The sequence below is a fragment of the Acomys russatus genome, chromosome 11, assembly GCF_903995435.1.
Source record: "Acomys russatus chromosome 11, mAcoRus1.1, whole genome shotgun sequence".
Taxonomy (NCBI): Eukaryota; Metazoa; Chordata; class Mammalia; order Rodentia; family Muridae; genus Acomys; species Acomys russatus.
This window is the reverse complement of record NC_067147.1, coordinates 36,177,508-36,194,006: the sequence shown is the minus strand read 5'-3', so window position 1 is coordinate 36,194,006 and position 16,499 is coordinate 36,177,508. Positions and strand designations below refer to the sequence as shown.

General features: G+C 42.8%; 1 protein-coding gene across 1 annotated transcript in view; it reads right to left on the bottom strand.

The window, feature by feature from the left end:
• Positions 1–5,720: 5,720 nt before the first annotated feature.
• The window catches only part of Gcc2 (GRIP and coiled-coil domain containing 2), a 48,642-nt gene continuing 37,863 nt past the window's right edge, over positions 5,721–16,499 (bottom strand). The window contains exons 20-23 of the mRNA XM_051153066.1: positions 14,995–15,189; positions 13,199–13,353; positions 10,765–10,966; positions 5,721–6,266 (exon numbers count right to left, since the gene is read on the bottom strand). Of these exons, the coding sequence (XP_051009023.1) occupies positions 6,196–6,266; positions 10,765–10,966; positions 13,199–13,353; positions 14,995–15,189 (623 nt within the window). The 3' untranslated portion in view covers positions 5,721–6,195. The remainder of the gene's footprint in view (positions 6,267–10,764; positions 10,967–13,198; positions 13,354–14,994; positions 15,190–16,499) is intronic.

Below are 16,499 nucleotides of genomic sequence, written 5' to 3'. Positions count from 1 at the left end.
AAGCGACAGACCCAGGCATGTGGAATTAACTTGAATGATGGCAGTTCTTAATTCTCTTAATGTTTGCTCGAATTCTGTTGTCCAATTCGGCATCGGGAGTGGGAATGTTGACATGATCCCCCAGCGTTGTTCCCCCTTTGTTATTATCACTTGGGTCATCACCAGGCTGAGTATCAGCATCTTCTGGAACCGTCTGGATTTTTCTGGTAAGTCTTTCTGGTACCCAAAACGGATTGTCTTCATCCTGTGGAAAAACGCACACAGCTCCCCTGGATCTTATAAGAATAGGATCCGGTCCTTTCCATTTGTTACTCAGAACATCCTTGCATTTGACCATTTCTTTTGGCCTGCTGGGCTCTAAATAGTGTCTTTCTGCCGCAGTATGGCCTTTATCATCTAGATTTAAAAAATTTAGGGTAAATAGTGCCATGGAAATGGCCACTCTTACAGCTCCCCAATGGTAATTTGTCTGATTCACAGTAAATTGACCTTGACCTGTCAACAAGTCAAAGGTCCAGTTTCTCTGTTCAGGAGTAAGGGCAAGAACATCGGCCTGGGCTTGTGTTTGAGCGGCCTCATACCAGAGAGCCCTCCATTCCAATGTATTGACCCATGTCTGGAAGTGTGGCTTTTGCTACCATCTGCCAATCAGAAGAAGTTAAGGTGCCAGTGCCAATTCTATCCAACATTACCAGGGTAAAATTTGCATTAACCCCGTATTTGCGGACAGACTCAGCCAATTCTTTAATTAGGTTATATTCGATGGGGGCATGTACTCGTCCCCCGTTCTCTGTTTCAAAAACAGGAAAAAAATTGTGTCATTTTTTACGAATCTTTTCAGGCCAAAAGGAAAATCCAGACCGCAGTTCGTAGGGTGGAGGAGCTGTGGGTGTTACCCTACGAGAGGAGTTATGGGAGGGTTTTTTATTATTTCCTCGTTCGTCTGGGTAGTATCTCTCCTCCTCATATTTGGCTGCCTCCTCCTCTAACTCTGCTTCTTCCTCTGAATCAAGAGCCTCATTGTCAGAGGCACTGGGGCTAGAGCTTGCAGAGCTATCAATATTTAATGCCTCAAGTTCCCTTAATGGGTAAAGTCTTTGTGATGTCCCTTCTGGGGAATCAGGGGACTGCACTCCTTTTACAGGAGGGTTCTTAGCTTCTTTCCTTTTACGGGTATCCCTTTTCTTGTGCGCACCCAACCTCTCACTACGTTCGGTTTCTGACATGCTATCCTGAACTTCCTCTAGGGCGACCTGTCCTTCCTCTACTGCCCTCTTGCAATTGTCATCCTCTAGGCAATTTTTTACAAGTAAAAAAACAAAAAATATCACTCCTAGAATCGGCCCAAGAAATTCAGAAATATGCATACCTCTCCGAACTTACCTATCCCTGCAGTTCTGAATCCTCTTTGAAGTCAAGGGGTCTCCGAAGGTGCTGACGATGGTGTGGTCAATTTCCCGGGTTTCGGCACCAGATGTGACTCGCGTTACCGTCTCGCCAGCAAGAACGACGCTGCACACACAGGATCCTTCTGCAGTAAAGCTTTAATGCGTCTTAAGAGGGAGAGCATAAGCTTACGACAAGTAAAATGGAGACCCCAAACAGCAGAAACCCATCCCTTATATAGGAAACTGTTCTCCGCTTAGGATGTGTCAGTCCCTGATTGGCTGTTACTCATCAGGCGATATGACGCCACGGGAGAGGCAGAGCACAACAAGTGGAAAGTTCCTTCGCACATGCGCAGATTACTTGTTTACCAGTTTGGGACACAGGATGTCAGCGCCATCTTGTAATGGCGAATGTGAGTGCGGCCTCTCACAGACCTCCACATATATGTGTCATGTAGGCACACACGCATGAGATGGCTCACAGGGTAAGAGCACTAGATTCCCTTGCAGAGGTCCTAGGTTCAGTTCCCAATACCTCCATGGCTGCTCACAACACCTGTAATTTGCGTTCCATGGGATCTGATGCCCTCTTTGGCCTCCAAGGACACTGCATGCACATCACACACATATATACATGCAGGCAAATACTCATAAAATAAAAACAAGTCAATCTAAAAAACAAAACAAAAAGCCAACCAACCAACCAAACAAACAAAAAAATACATTTATAGAGTCCTCAGTTGGACTTCAGTGTAGAGGAATGTTAATTCAGAACATGGCTGCTCTGGCAAGAGATCACATCTAAAGATCTTCGAAGCTGGGTAGTGGTGGTGCCTGCCTTTAATCGCAGCACATGGGAGGCAGAGGCAGGTAGATTGATGTGAGCTCGAGGCCAGCCTAGTCTACAAAGCAAGTCCAGGATAGTCAAGCTTACACAGACAAACCCTGTCTCAAAAAAACCAAAACCAAAACCAAAAAACAAACAACCACCACAATAACAAAACCCTTCTAGGTCTGTGTGATCTGGCTAGAATAAAAACACAACTTTAATCCAGCAGACAGAGGCAAACAGATCTGAATTCAAGACCAGCCTGGTATAGAGCGAGTATAAGGTAAAGCAAAACTTGGGTCCAGGCTCGGTGGTACGTGCCTTTAATGCCAAATGAAGGTAAAGTTAGTTTATAGAAGGAAGCACCCATGTTTGAAAGTGATGTTTAATTGAGTGGCAAAAAAGGTGATGAATCCAATCCCAGCACTCAGGAGGCAGAGGCAGGTGGATCGCTGTGAGTTCGAGGCCAGCCTGATCTACAAAGACCCTGTCTTGAAAAACTAAAAAAAAAAAAAAAAAAAAAAAAAAGGTCATGTATCAGAAAAAAATTGACAGAATAAGATATACCCAACTCTCAGGTGAAGAAAGCAAAGGGAAGCTACTTAAGGGACAGTTTGGTTTTGGTTTTTCAAGACAGGGTTTCTCGAAACCCTGGCTGTTCTAGACTTGCTTTGTAGAACACGCTGGCCTCAAACTCCACCTGCCTCTGCCTCCCAAATGCTGGGATTAAAGGCATGTGCCACCACGCCCAGCTTTAAGGGGTAGTTTTACAGAGAGAGGAGGTAGTTTTACCAGGACAGTAATAGAGATGGGTTGCAGAGAGAGAACTCAGGTGAAGACGGACTGAGACAGAAAATGAAAAGAAGCCAGAAGATTAGAGCAGATTGCTGAGTTAGTTTGAGGCCAAGCAGAGCAATTCTGGGCCAAGAGAGAAGCCAGATTAAATAGATCAGCTTGGAGAGGAGTTTGAGCCAGAACAGCTGAGTTGAACCAGCCAGCCCAGAGCTCAAAAGGAACAAGTAAGGGTGAGCTAATTAAGCCGTAAGTCTCAGAGGCTGAAAACATTCTAGGCCTAAGTTAGATTGTACAGAGGCTAGAAGCTTCAAGGACAACCAGAGTTTGCTAATAGGTCCATAAACACAAAAGAATTTTATGTAAAGAAAACAACGAAGGGGCTGGAGAGATGGCTCAGAGATTAAGAACACTGGCTACTCTTCCAGAAATCTTTGAATTCAATTCCCAGCAACCACATGGTGGCTCCAAACCATATAATGAGATCTGGTGCCCTCTTCTGGCATGCAGCTGTACATACAGGTAAAGCACTGTATACATAAATCATAAAAAAAAAGAAAAAAAAAGAAAAGAAAAAAACCAAAATCATAGCAGTCACAGGAAAATTAAATGCCATTAGAGAACATGCTAGAGCCAAAAAAAGCCAGAATAATACCTTATTCTTATATGCAGAATATAAATTTATATGCATATAAATATATGACCATAAATATGCATGCATAAATATGTGAAGGTTATGAAAGTAGAAAGGGACCATGAGAGGGAGTGAAAAGCGCTATGAGAGAGGAAGGAGAAAACATAGTAGGATTAATGAGACAGGACAGTAGAAGACATGACAGTAGAAGACAGGATGATCTGAGGAAAGAAAGGAGATCTGTAAGAGGAATGATGGGAAGGGAGCGCAGTAGAGGACCAGGGTAAGGACAAAGTACAAAAGGAAGTATTTGTATGCACTGCCACAACAAAAGGCATCTCAGTACTAGCTGCAGACCAAGTCCAGGGTCAGTCACAGCACTGTACCTAGTCTCAGGCGGGATTTCCGCTCCAGCTCTGGGTATGCACAAAGTGTCGGAACGAGTTGTTAGGGGCACAGTACAGTGAGCATTGACTGAACGGGTTGAGTGCCTCAGACCCAGTAACTACTAGGCCTAAGGGCCATGCTCACTCCCTGCCAGGGTTCAGTTGGTCCCTATTTTTCAGAGGACTTGTGTTTCTCTCTGCTCTGCCTCCCCCTATAGCCTAGTCCAAGGGAATTTGCAAGAATTGCAGAACCTTTCCCCTCCAAAGTCATCTTGAGGCTGAATCCATGTCTACACTGCCCAAACAAAGGCACGTGTGGTCTCTAGGTCCAGCTGGTGAGTGTCGGTGTCTCTCCCTCTCAACACTGTCTCACTACGTAGCCCTTGGCTGGACTGGAGCTCCCTAAGCAGACCAGTCTGGCCTCAAATTTATAGAGATCCACCTTCCTCAGCATCCTAGGATTAAAGGCATGTGCTACCATGTCTGGTAGTTTCTATTCTCTTAAGAGGCTGGAGGTGGGTGGTCTCACTTGGCTGGCCTCAAATCCTGAGCTGAAGGAAACTTTTCTGCCCTAGCCTGCTGAGTAGCTCAGGCTGTAAGACATTAGTCAGGAGCAACAGGTCCCAGCCACAGAGGACAGTAGGAAAGGAGTTTGCATCTCCACCTCACAAAGTAATTTAAAACCCCAAGGAGAGTGTTTAACAGAAAAACAACAACATGAAAATATAATATATAGTTAAATGCATTTAATAGAAATATTGTTCATTACAGTTCCTTATTGCTGGCCACAAAAAGCATATATATCTTTTGTAATCAAAGTAAAATTTACCATGCAAAAGGTATTTTTATTATATTCATATGAACAGACTACATTTCCAAACAAGTTTATACAGACTTCAAAAGGCATAGTAGGCCCAAAGACAACATGGAGTTTATTTAAATATTACTAAAATTACATCTGATGTCGCTGGGCACACTCATATTCACAGTTTATGAAGTTAAGAAAACTCAACTTCTAGAGTCAGCTTTGAGATCTATGCATTTTAGTCAGCACACTAACTAGTTAGGTCTGTTTTAACACAGGTGGAGCCAAAACTGAGAGATGGACAACTTTAAGAGAGCAAACTTAACATGTCAGCAGCAAATTTCAGTCAACCCAGGTTGAAAACCAGTATTTATAGTACCTGAAATACAGAGTCAGGTTTCTAGCTGAGACTGAAAACTGGAGAATAAACTGTAAGTTAACAACTCGAGTTGTTATTTATGTGGTTATTTATCAATAAATTATATATTAAATATAATCCCCAAATTTAAGAGCACAATTTTAATCTTGTCAATAGAGTATTTCCAGTGACATAAAGGTGAGTAGCCAGCCCACCCGCAGCTAGGCTTACTCACCCACAGGGAGCAGAGCCCCCTGGGGTCATGCTGAGGAACAAGACTACCTGAACAGCACTGGAAGCACCAGGTTCACATGTGATGTAATGCTGAGTAAGACAGGCATTGTTCTGAGATGCCTGGAATTCTCAAAACAGACTCATGGTTTATGAGTAGTGGCAGCACATTAAGAGCCTGGAGACACCATAGGAACACAGGCAGGCGGGGCCCACCTATTCAGTTGGGGGCATATCACCAGTACGAGGGTGCATTTTGAAAACAACAAAAGTGGGTGGGGTTATTTTAAAGCAACTGACTATGCAATTTAAGGTAGGCTCATAATTAACCATAGCGTATTTACTTCATAATCCCTTAATAAACATGTAAGGCATTTCCTTAATCTTGAAACATTATTTTAAAAGCTTAAATTCTCCATTTAGTATAGTACCAAAATTTAGTTCAATTTCAAAATTCACAGTACTCCTCAGACACGAGTGACTTCTGGGTTTCAGAGTGCAGGAATGAGCTGTTTGCTCTGTGCATGGGAGATCACAGAGACTGTGTGGCCATGGTGCTGAGTGGAGGGCGGTGGCCGATTGGTGGTGGCCGATTGGTATCCTTACTTCAAGCTCTTGTCCTTTTACTACAAGTTGAGATTCTAAATACCTCTGCTATACATATATACAGTCGTCAGAGGATGTGAACAGATACTTCCTGATCAAATAATAGCAACCATTTTTTTTCCAAATGAATTCTGTTGAGTCAATGACGGATTTTCTTTCCATCAATCTATCGAAGTCCAGACCAACTATGCAGATAGGATGCCCATCCAGAGGAACGGGAAGCACTTTCTTCCTCACCTTTGGAAAATTAAAGAAAGAAAGTATTAAATCTTATCAATGTGAAATATCAATATGAAATCACTATACAGTATAAGCAAATAATATCTATTTCATTGATTACAGGCACTATGAAATACACATTAATTTTTATTCTGAATTTCTTCTTCTTCTTCCTCCTTCTTCTTCTTCCTCCTCCTCCTCCTCCTCCTCCTTCTTCTTCTTCTTCTTCTTCTTCTTTTGCTTTTTGAGACAAGTCTTTTTCTGTGTACCCCCACCACGCATGACCTTATTCTGAATTTAAGAGCACGGTATTGAATGGAGCCCAATGTGATGACAGGCACCTGAACAGCATTACTGTTGAATTTAGCATGGCTTTTTTCTTTCTTTCTTTCTTTCTTTTTTGGTTTTTCGAGACAGGGTCTCTCTGTGTTAGCCTTGGCTGTCCTGAACACACCAGGCTGGCCTCGAACTCAGTGATCCACCTGCCTCTGCCTCCTGAGTGCTGGGATTAAAGGCGTGCGCCATCATGCCTGGCTGGCTTTTTTCTTAGCTTATATGAACAGAGGTAGACTTTGTTTTTATCCTATCTGAAATCATTGGGGTTTGAATCTTTAATCAGTCTTAGAAAAATCTCTTTATTTACTATCTCTATCCTACTCTTTTTTTCTCCTTTTAGGTGTTTTAAATTTTTATCATCATTATTTTATGTGTCTGAGTATTTCATTTGCATATATGCCTGTGCAACATCTGTGGAGGCCAGAGGAGGACATTAGGTCCCCTGGTACTACAGTTGCCGCTGTTGTGGATGCTGGGAATTGAACTCAGCTCCTCTGGAGGAACAGCCAGTGCTCTTAACTACTGACCCATTTCTCAAGCCCCTAGAACTTTATTGTTGTTAAATGATGCCATTTATGAAACATGTTTATGCTAAAATACATACACAATTTCAGACTGGCTCAGGTACCACAGGCTCCTCTTTGATTCTCTTCCCACCAGTTGTTTCTCTTGAATTTCCCTTTCTAATCTTGAAGGCTTGTCACAAGCCCAAGAGTCCAGGGCAAAGCACTTTTCCTATACGGTCATTAGGTATGTTTCTCTAGGGGTCTTAAAACTTCCCCAACTCATTTGAAAGCAGTTTTCTCATAATAAAGTTCACTTTATAGTAACAACAAACAAAACAGCTGCCCTTCCCCTTCCAAACACAGGGCCTCAGGTATCGTAGACTAGCCAGCTGAGGTGATCTTGAATTCCTAAGCCCCCTTTACTACCTCCTGAGTGCTGGGATTAGATATGTTCCACATATTTTAGGCAGGGATGGGGATGGAACCCAGGGCCTCCTGCATGCTAAGCAAACACTCTACTGAGCTACGTGTCCACCACCTTGTCTTAAGATTCTGAGGCAAACCAGAGGGAAAGGACATTCCACACAGAAGGACAGGACTTCAACTAAACATTTGTCCAGTGCTTTCTTTCTCTCACATTTCTGGGTTTTTCATCCATTTCTTTTCTTTTTCTCTTTTTTTCTGAGACGAAGTTTCTCTGTCCCTAGCTGTCCTGGACTCACAGAGATCCACCTGTCACCTGGCCCACCTGGTAAGCTTTATTTTGAGTTTTGTTTCTCATTCAATAGAACCTATCATTACAGGAGAAGTCATAAGTACTTTGTGGTCTGATGAACCCTATGCTAACTCTGTCAGAGACTACAGCAGGTCCTAGACTCTCCCCCCCCCCCCCCACTCCGAGACAGGGTCTCTCTGTGTAGCCTTGGCTGTCCTGGACTCGCTTTGTAGACCAGGCTGGCCTCAAACTCACAGCGATCCACCTGCTTCTTCCTCCCAAGTGCTGAGATTAAAGGCATGAGACACCACATCCAGCCAGATCCTAGGCTCTTTCATACATATTTTTATTATAATTTATTTACATTACATCAGATCCTAGACTCTTAAGCCACAGAATCCATCTCCCAGGTAGAGGTCACATGTACTTTGCAAAGGGGTTTTGATATAGTCCCACCCTAAATTTTATTGTACACATGGACTTGAAGTAATTTTTACCAGAAAACTTTTTTTCCAAAACTGTACTGTACTTAAATACATTTAAAATAAAATGCCTGCTGCTAAATTCCAGAAGTTTGAACTAATACCAGCTAAGTCACACTGAACTGAGCTCCCTTCTTGCCTCTCCTGGCTCCTTTCTCTACCAGCAGTGGAGCTTGCAGGGACCTCTACAAATCAAGGGATCCTAAACTTAAAAATAGGAGACACTAAGTATTTGTAATATTTTATATTAAGCATACTGGATAATAATTGACAATGTATTATTGTTTTATTAAAAGCTTCACTTCAGTGGAAGAAAACGCATTTCATTCTTGAAGTGTTGATAAATTTTATAATGAAGCACAATGACACACCTTTAATCCCAGCACCTGGGCGGCAGAGGTAGGCAGATCTCTGAGTTCGAGGCCAGCCTGGTCTACAGAGTGAGTTTCAGAACAGTGAGGGCTGCAGAAAAACCCTGTCTCAACAAAACAAAACAAAACAAAACAAAACAGCAACAATAACCCCCTCCCCCAACATTTTACAATGAAAAAGTAGGCTCAGTTTGAGAGAAAAAATTAAAACAGCACATAAAAGCAATTAGGGATAATTATTTATTAAAAATATATACAGTACGGCTAGCAACACAGCTCAGTAGATAAAGGTGCCTGCCTGCTGCCAGCCTATGATCTGAGTTGGACAACAGAAATCCACATGGTGGAAAGACAGAGCCAGCTTCTATAAACTGTCCTTAGACCTCCACATGTGTGCCATGGCAGGCATGCACAGAACACACGCAACAGATACACACAACAAACAAACACATACACACATACATAAACAAACGGTATATTGCTATATTGAGTTTTTTTGTTGTTGTCTGAGATAGAGTATAGCCCTTGTGGTCTGGTATTCACTCTGTAGCCCAGAATAAACTTGAACTCTTGGTATCCTCCTGCCTCAGCCCTTCGAATGATGGGGTTATAGGCATATACTAGCATGCTTAGCTTCATTTGGTAATTGCTAACAGTGGCTGTGGGGATAGGCACTACAGTAAGCACAAATGAGAGTATTTAAGTACTGAGAAAATTCTTCACTAGGAAAACAGGTTGAAAAAAACAGATCCATGGGAACTACCAAAAAAAAAAAAAAAAAATCCAGAGGACTTGAGGTACAGCCCCAGACCCCAAGTATCAGCTTGATAAAATGTAAACTCTTGCAGGCAAGTGTTACTAAGCACACCAAGCAACTGAATTTCAAGGGCCATCCTAAATCTATGAGCTTATTTAAGATGTATGGGGATAGAGGACCATGTTAAAGAGCATGACAATGAGAACATCCGCCACAAGTTGGTGTCTGTACACTCTGGGCCTAGTATTGCAATGCCATAGTAAGCACACAGTACTCTTGTGAGGTATTCTTGGTGCTCAGTTTGCTCAGATGCACCTGCATGCAACCAGAAAACTGGATTCCTGTGTATGTGCAGAATAAGAATTATGCTCCTATAAATGCCAAATTCAAAATTCTGGACTGCTATGAAACAAATGATCAGTTTCTTCAATTCATAAATGGTATATTAAGTTAAAAATGACCTATTGTAACTAGGGGAGGAGGGATCAAAAGAAACAAACAAATCCAAAGAAATAAGACCTCACAACCCTTCATTTAACTAAACTGAGAAACTGCAACAAAACAAAGCTTGAAGGAGACCATCAACAAAATGCGGAGAAGAGGCTGCTGTGAGGACACAGTGGCAGTACACAGAGCCGAGGCTACAGAGGGATCATAGAGACGGCGCGTACGGTACGGAGTGTACAAGTCTTTACTTCTACTTCTGCTAGAAAAACTGGCCATGAGTTGAAAACTCAAGAGACTGATGACAGCTACAAGGGACATTACTATATTTTCTCTGCATGCTGGAGAATGAAAATACTCTAGACTTGTTAAAAAATAAACCCTGATTCTTAAGCTGCAGTTTGAAGTCATGTCTATCTACCCCGGCATTTTAAAGGAGTCTATGGGAACAGTGCTAACCTAAATGATACATCTACCATGGGACAGCTTTAACTCTGCACACACCTAAAAAGTGGACTGGTACCCAGGGACCAAGAATTGGGCCACGTGACCATTGTCCCTCTACTGTCTGGGAGTGGGAGTAGGGTAAGATGAAACGAGGGAGGAGGAAAACATGTGAACACACACTAAAACTAAAACACCAGGATATAGATCCAATTTTCAGAGATGGAAGGTCAAACTGAGCATTACACTGTATTTTTACTGAGTATTGATTGAACCCATTGAGGCATTGCAACTGTCCCACATGTTAAAAAGGAAGCTTTTCAACCCTAGTTACATGTATGACAAAATGAGTCTAAGAGCAAAATTTAAATAGGAAAAGGTTACACGCACACATCAATGCTTATGCAAGAACAACAGCGCAAACGATCCCACCCAGTGAGTGCTTCCCGCCTGTCACACACCTTGAGCAACCGTGGCGAGCTTTCCCTTTTCTTCGGGGCTGAGCTGCAGCATTGTGTCAATCACAGGAAGAAGCCTCTCTCTTTCGCTACCAGGCTTCAGGAAAATGAACCGCAGCAAGACATTCTTCAAGTACTCCAGGTTAGCCACAGACTTCTCGCGCTCTTGGTTTCTTTCCAGTCTTCGGATTTCACTTTTGAGAAGCTGCCATGAGAGGTCAGTTATCAGAGGGTGTGGGGCTGCTTGCTGTACACAGTGAACTGAACACACCCATCCTCATCTTCTCCCTGAGCAATCCCCACCCCATGAAAATAACAGCGGAGTGAGAGGGGAGAAAAGAGTGAGAGCTATTAACTAACTCCAAAAAGAGAGCGAACAGAGGAACAAATGAACTGCTTTAGTCTGACAGTTTTCCAAATACCACCAGGGAGAGAGCAGATGCACCCACTGTGACTACAGAGATGTTCCTGCCCAAGAAGCACAGGTGTCACAGAAATGCTGCAAACCAGAGAGCACTAAGTGAGCAGCTAGAACCATAAGCTGGCACCACAGGTGCACTTCCTCCTCCTCAGGGGACATGCAGGCGCACAGGGGGAGTCTGGAAGCAAGGTGTGGAGGTACACATGTCTGCCTCCACTGACCTCGTCCCCTGGCCTGTTAGCAGAGGCAGGCTACTGGATGTCAAGATCAAACAATACTTCACCAAAACTAGTTCAGTTCAGGAATACTACGGAGCTCTAGACATTATAAAACATCACCAGAAAAATGGAGAAAGATAATTTTAAAAGTAGTAAAAGTTAAGAACTAAAATACCCCCAAACCCATTAATTTTTATATTTGTTTGTGTCGGGGGTAGAAAGGGTATGCTCCTGAGCACAGGTTCTCACTTAGGCTGGAGGCATCAGATCTACACGGAATAGGAGCTACATGGGTGCTGGGAACTGTCACTGCAGGATCAGTTCATAGTCTTAACCACTGGGCCATCTTTCCAGCCCCTAAAGTTAACACTTTTGAGGATAATTTCCAAGTTTTAAGTAAAGTATTATTTTTGTGGTACAGAAAAGTTAGCCTAGCCTACTTCAGGATCACTCAAAAAAGTGACAGAAGTCTAAGAAATCACATAAGTGCAATACATGTACGGTCCATAGAAATGTATCATTTAAATACGCTTCTTGGCTTACTGATTAGTCAGTGATGCTAGCCTTGATGGTGCTTTGAAAAGTGCGAACAAGTTTTATAGAGATGTATGTTAAAGTATTTAGATGTCATCATAAGTATAATTCAGTGTAAACCAATCTGACAGGGACAGCTTATAGCTCTCCACAGAGGCAGGGCACAAAAAAACAGAGGCAGAAGCAGAAGCATGTGTTTGCTGCTTGCAAAGTTTCAATTCTGCACCACCATTTTTATAAGCTGCTACTGCTGCCTCCTGCCTGTCTCTGCTACCTTCCCAAAACTTATTCATTCATTCATTTATATTTTGGGACGAGGTCTTACTATGTAGCTGCAGCTGACCTGGACCTTTGGAATTTGTTATATAGACCAAGCTGGCCTTAGAAATCAGATCTGCCTGCTCTGATTCCCAAGTGCTGGGATTAAAGGTGTGTGTTTGTGTGCTTCTTTATTTGATTTTTGAAGACTTATTATTTATTATTTATTTAATGTCTCTATCTGCACACATGCTTGCATGCCAAAAGAGGGCATCAGGTCACATTATAGATGGTTATGAGCCACCATGTGGTTGCTGGGAACTGAACTCAGGACCTCTGGAAGAGCAACCAATGCTCTTAACCTCTGAGCCATCTCTCCAGTTTCTACATCTGGCTTAATTTCAGTTTTTTTTTTTTAAAGGTTCTCTAGTCATTATTAAGGTTAATTTTTGGGGCAAGGGTGGTGGTGGTTTGAGATACGGTTTCCCTGTGAAGTCTTGGCTATCCTGGACTCATTTTGTAGACCAGGCTAGCTTCAAATTTTCAGAGTTCCACCTGCCTCTGCCTCCCAAGGATCACTATTCTTAGAGGGAGAACATCTCTCATTTGAGTACTCCTAGCTAGCTATATTCCTAGTTCTAGCACCTGGGAGGTAGAGGAAGGATGATCACATATTCAAGGCCATCCTTGGCTACAGAACAAGTTCAAGGCCAGCCTAGGGCTGTCCCAAGAAATAGCAGAGAAGGAGAGGAAGAAAGCCAGGAAGGGGAGACAGAGAAAGAAGGAAGGGGAAGGAGAACAGGGAAAAGAGGGAGGAAGAAGGGGAGAGGGGGAGGGCATTCCTTGCATTATCGGTGCTCCACGTCCTTAATAGTGCAGGACATACACTCATGTTGAAGTACATGAGGAGCAATGACCCGTGAACTTGAAAAGTGAGGCACATGTACACAAAGGTCAGAACAGCCCCCGGGATAGAGCGTCTCATGGTCGTCAGGTTCCAGCGCACCTTGATTTGCTCCATAAGGATGGCGTTGGTGGCCTCCGTCTCCCGAAGCAGGCCGTTTAAATGATCTGCGCTCTTGGTGGTGGAACTGAGCTTCTCAGCCAACTCTTCTTTGGTAAATTCGGTATGCCATAAAGAGGGCTCTGTAAGATGCTGTTCTAAAAATTAATTTTCAGAATTAGAGATCATGGGCTTTAAATAAAAAAACGAAATGTCTTACTTTGCAACATGTAAGTTTGTCATTTGTTCCTCATCTGCAGGCTATATTTCAGCTCAGAAGTTTCTAGTTGAAGGCAGCACAAATAAGCATAGGCTCTCTAAGCCCCTCACAGCTTTGCAGTGGAGCACTGGGTTCCCAGTGTGAGGCAGTACTGGGAGGGGGGGGCCCTCTGAGGGGAGCTGGAACCCTGGTGCACTGCTGTCCACCTCTTGGCTGCCGTAAGGTGCTCCACCACTGCCTTGTCAGTGTCAAAATTCTAGAGCCAAGTGACCCCAGGCTGAACTGTAAGCTATGGCTAACCTTTCTTAAGGATTTTTGTCACAGTATCTGAATGTGGTACTAGGGTACTAGAAAGATGAAAGTCAGTCAGGCGGTGGTGGCGCATGCCTTTAGTCCCAGCACTTGGGAGGCAGAAGCAGGTGGATCTCCATGAGTTCGAGGCCAGCCTGGACTACAAAGTAAGTGAAGGACAGCCAAGGCTACACAGAGAAACCCTGTCTCGGAAAAAAAAAAACAAACAAACAACAAACCCAAACAAACAAACAAAAAAAGAAAGATGAGAATCCTCTTGAATTATGAACAATCATTTTGTTACACATAAGAACAAAGAGCCCAGGGGTCCCACTCAAACTACGGCACCAGCCAAGGACAATACAGGCAGTAAACTTCGAACCCCTACCCAGATCTAGCCAATGGACAGGACATTCTCCACACTTGGGTGGAGAGTGGGGTATGACTTTCACACGAACTCTGATGCCTCATATTTGACCACGTCCCATGCATGGGGAGACCTGGTGGCACTCAGAGGAAGGATAGCAGGTTGCCAAGAAGAGACTTGATACCCTATGAGCATATACAGGGGGAGGTAATCCCCCTCAGGAACAGTCATAGGGGAAGGTAGTAAGGGGAAAATGGGAGGGAGGGAGGAATGGGAGGATACAAGGGATGGGATAACCATTGAGATGTATTATGACTAAATTAATAAAATATATATAAAAAAAGAACAAAGAGCATACCAAAATTATAGTATTGACGTATAGGTATAAATTTATCGACACTTCACTGTAAGGAATACACTGAAACTGTTAGTTTCTTGGAAGGTAAGGGAGAGCTTCATTTACTTTTTAATAACATTAAAGGACTTCCCATCATCCACTTCTGGCTCAGGCCAATGCTTATGTTTTTTATGTTTTTAAAATTGTTTTTTGAGACAGGATTTCTCTGTGTAGCCCTCTGGCTGTCTTAGAACTCAGACTGGTCTCGAACTCAGAGAGCCACCTACCTCTATCTCCCAAGTGCTGTGATTAAAGGAGTGTTCCACCACCACCTGGCTATGTTTTTAGTTTTTAAAGAGATCTGTTTGATACTGTAATATCTTTTCCTGGAACTGCTCAAAAAACAAAACAAAACAAAAGAAAACACCTCCTCCCAAAAAGCCCTATAAAAATCAGAGTAGTAATTGAGATATAATATGAATAAATTAATAAAAAAATTTAAAAAAAATCAGTAGTATTTATCAAACAAGACAGCCAGAGTAAGTAAAACCAAAACTAAAAACCATTCACACAAAGCAACCTACCGAACTTGCTGTCAGGAGAACTAAGGAGCTGCTCTAAGGACTGAGCGTGTGTGCCAGCCGAAGACACAGACTCGCTGTCAGTTGTCTCCATCCCTTCCCCCTCCTCTCGGGCCACAGTGTGCATGTCCAGAAGTGGGAGCTCTGTGTGTCTTCTCTCTCGGGGGGTTTTCAAAGGTTGGTGGGAAGAAGCAGGGCCTATTAAATATTTTAAAGGATAAGTGAAATTGTTAAAACCCAATGGATTTGACCCTAACAAGGATAACCGATAAAGTTAAAGACAGCGTTGAGTGTCAAATGAAAAAGAAAATAAACATCAGGTAAACAAATGTCTGAAGAAAAGATGCTAAGTGGTTACAAACATTTAGTCACTTTACATCAAGCTATACCATCATTCAATAGAAACTCTATAGAGTGGTGCTTGCTGCCTCCGATGAACAGCTAGATAATATTTATTTTACAAAACACTCTCTACTTCCTACATGCTGCGCTGTGTTGACAGTCTCCATTGCTGCCCTTATACTGTCATCTTGGTTGGTATTTAGTGTTGCCTGCTTACATCTCCAGTGCTCAGATTACAGGGTCCAGAGTTCACAGTAGAGAACCAATCAATTACAGTTCACGGAATTCTTGGGCACACGCCTTTAATACTAACATTTGGTTTACATAGTGAGTTCCAGCCAGCCAAGGCTTCATAGTATGGTTTTCTCTCAAAAAAGGAAGATAAGATTTCTTGCTTGCTTTTCATGAAGCTCATAAGACATTTCCAAATGCTTTATTTCATTGATGAGGAATTAACTCTATGTAAAGTCTCATAGCTTAATCCATATTTTTTGTTTGTTTGTTTTTGTTTTTTGAGACAAAGTTTCTCTGTGTAGCCTTGACTGTCCTGGACTCACTTTGTAGACCAGGCTGGCCTCAAACTCACGGAGATCCCCCTGCCTCTGCCTCCTGAGTGCTGGGATTAAAGGTGTGTACCACCATGCCCAGCATAATCCAGATTTTTTTAAGGTTCAAAGTTCATTTATTTTCAGTACTATGGACTGTCTCCCGGTCCTTCTGAAGCTCAGCTGGCCTCTGGCAGCCTTTCTGGAGCACTTCTCTAGGTTTCTGATAGTTTTACCAACTGCTTATTACACTGCTGACTGCCACATTGCAACTTCTTTGTGCAACCTGTTTTGCTTTGGCTGGTAATTTCCTTTTAAACTCTTCGGGTAAGTTAAATTCTCCTAAAGTTAGCTTTGACACTGTTATGTGATCCATGCCTGCCAATGCTGCAATGACATCATGTTCCATGGGAAACAAAGCACCGTGAACACAGGCCTAAAACATGATTGTCATAACTGACATTCTCTTGTCTCTTTCTGGAAACAGAATAGAAGACTGAATACAAGAAGCTGAACGACAGACAACTCCACCTCGCTAAAATCTGAAGGAAGAAGCTGTACTGGTCAAAGATTGGACAAGTACAGTTTGTAAGTCCCTCGCTTGGCCCCAAAGCTTGTAAA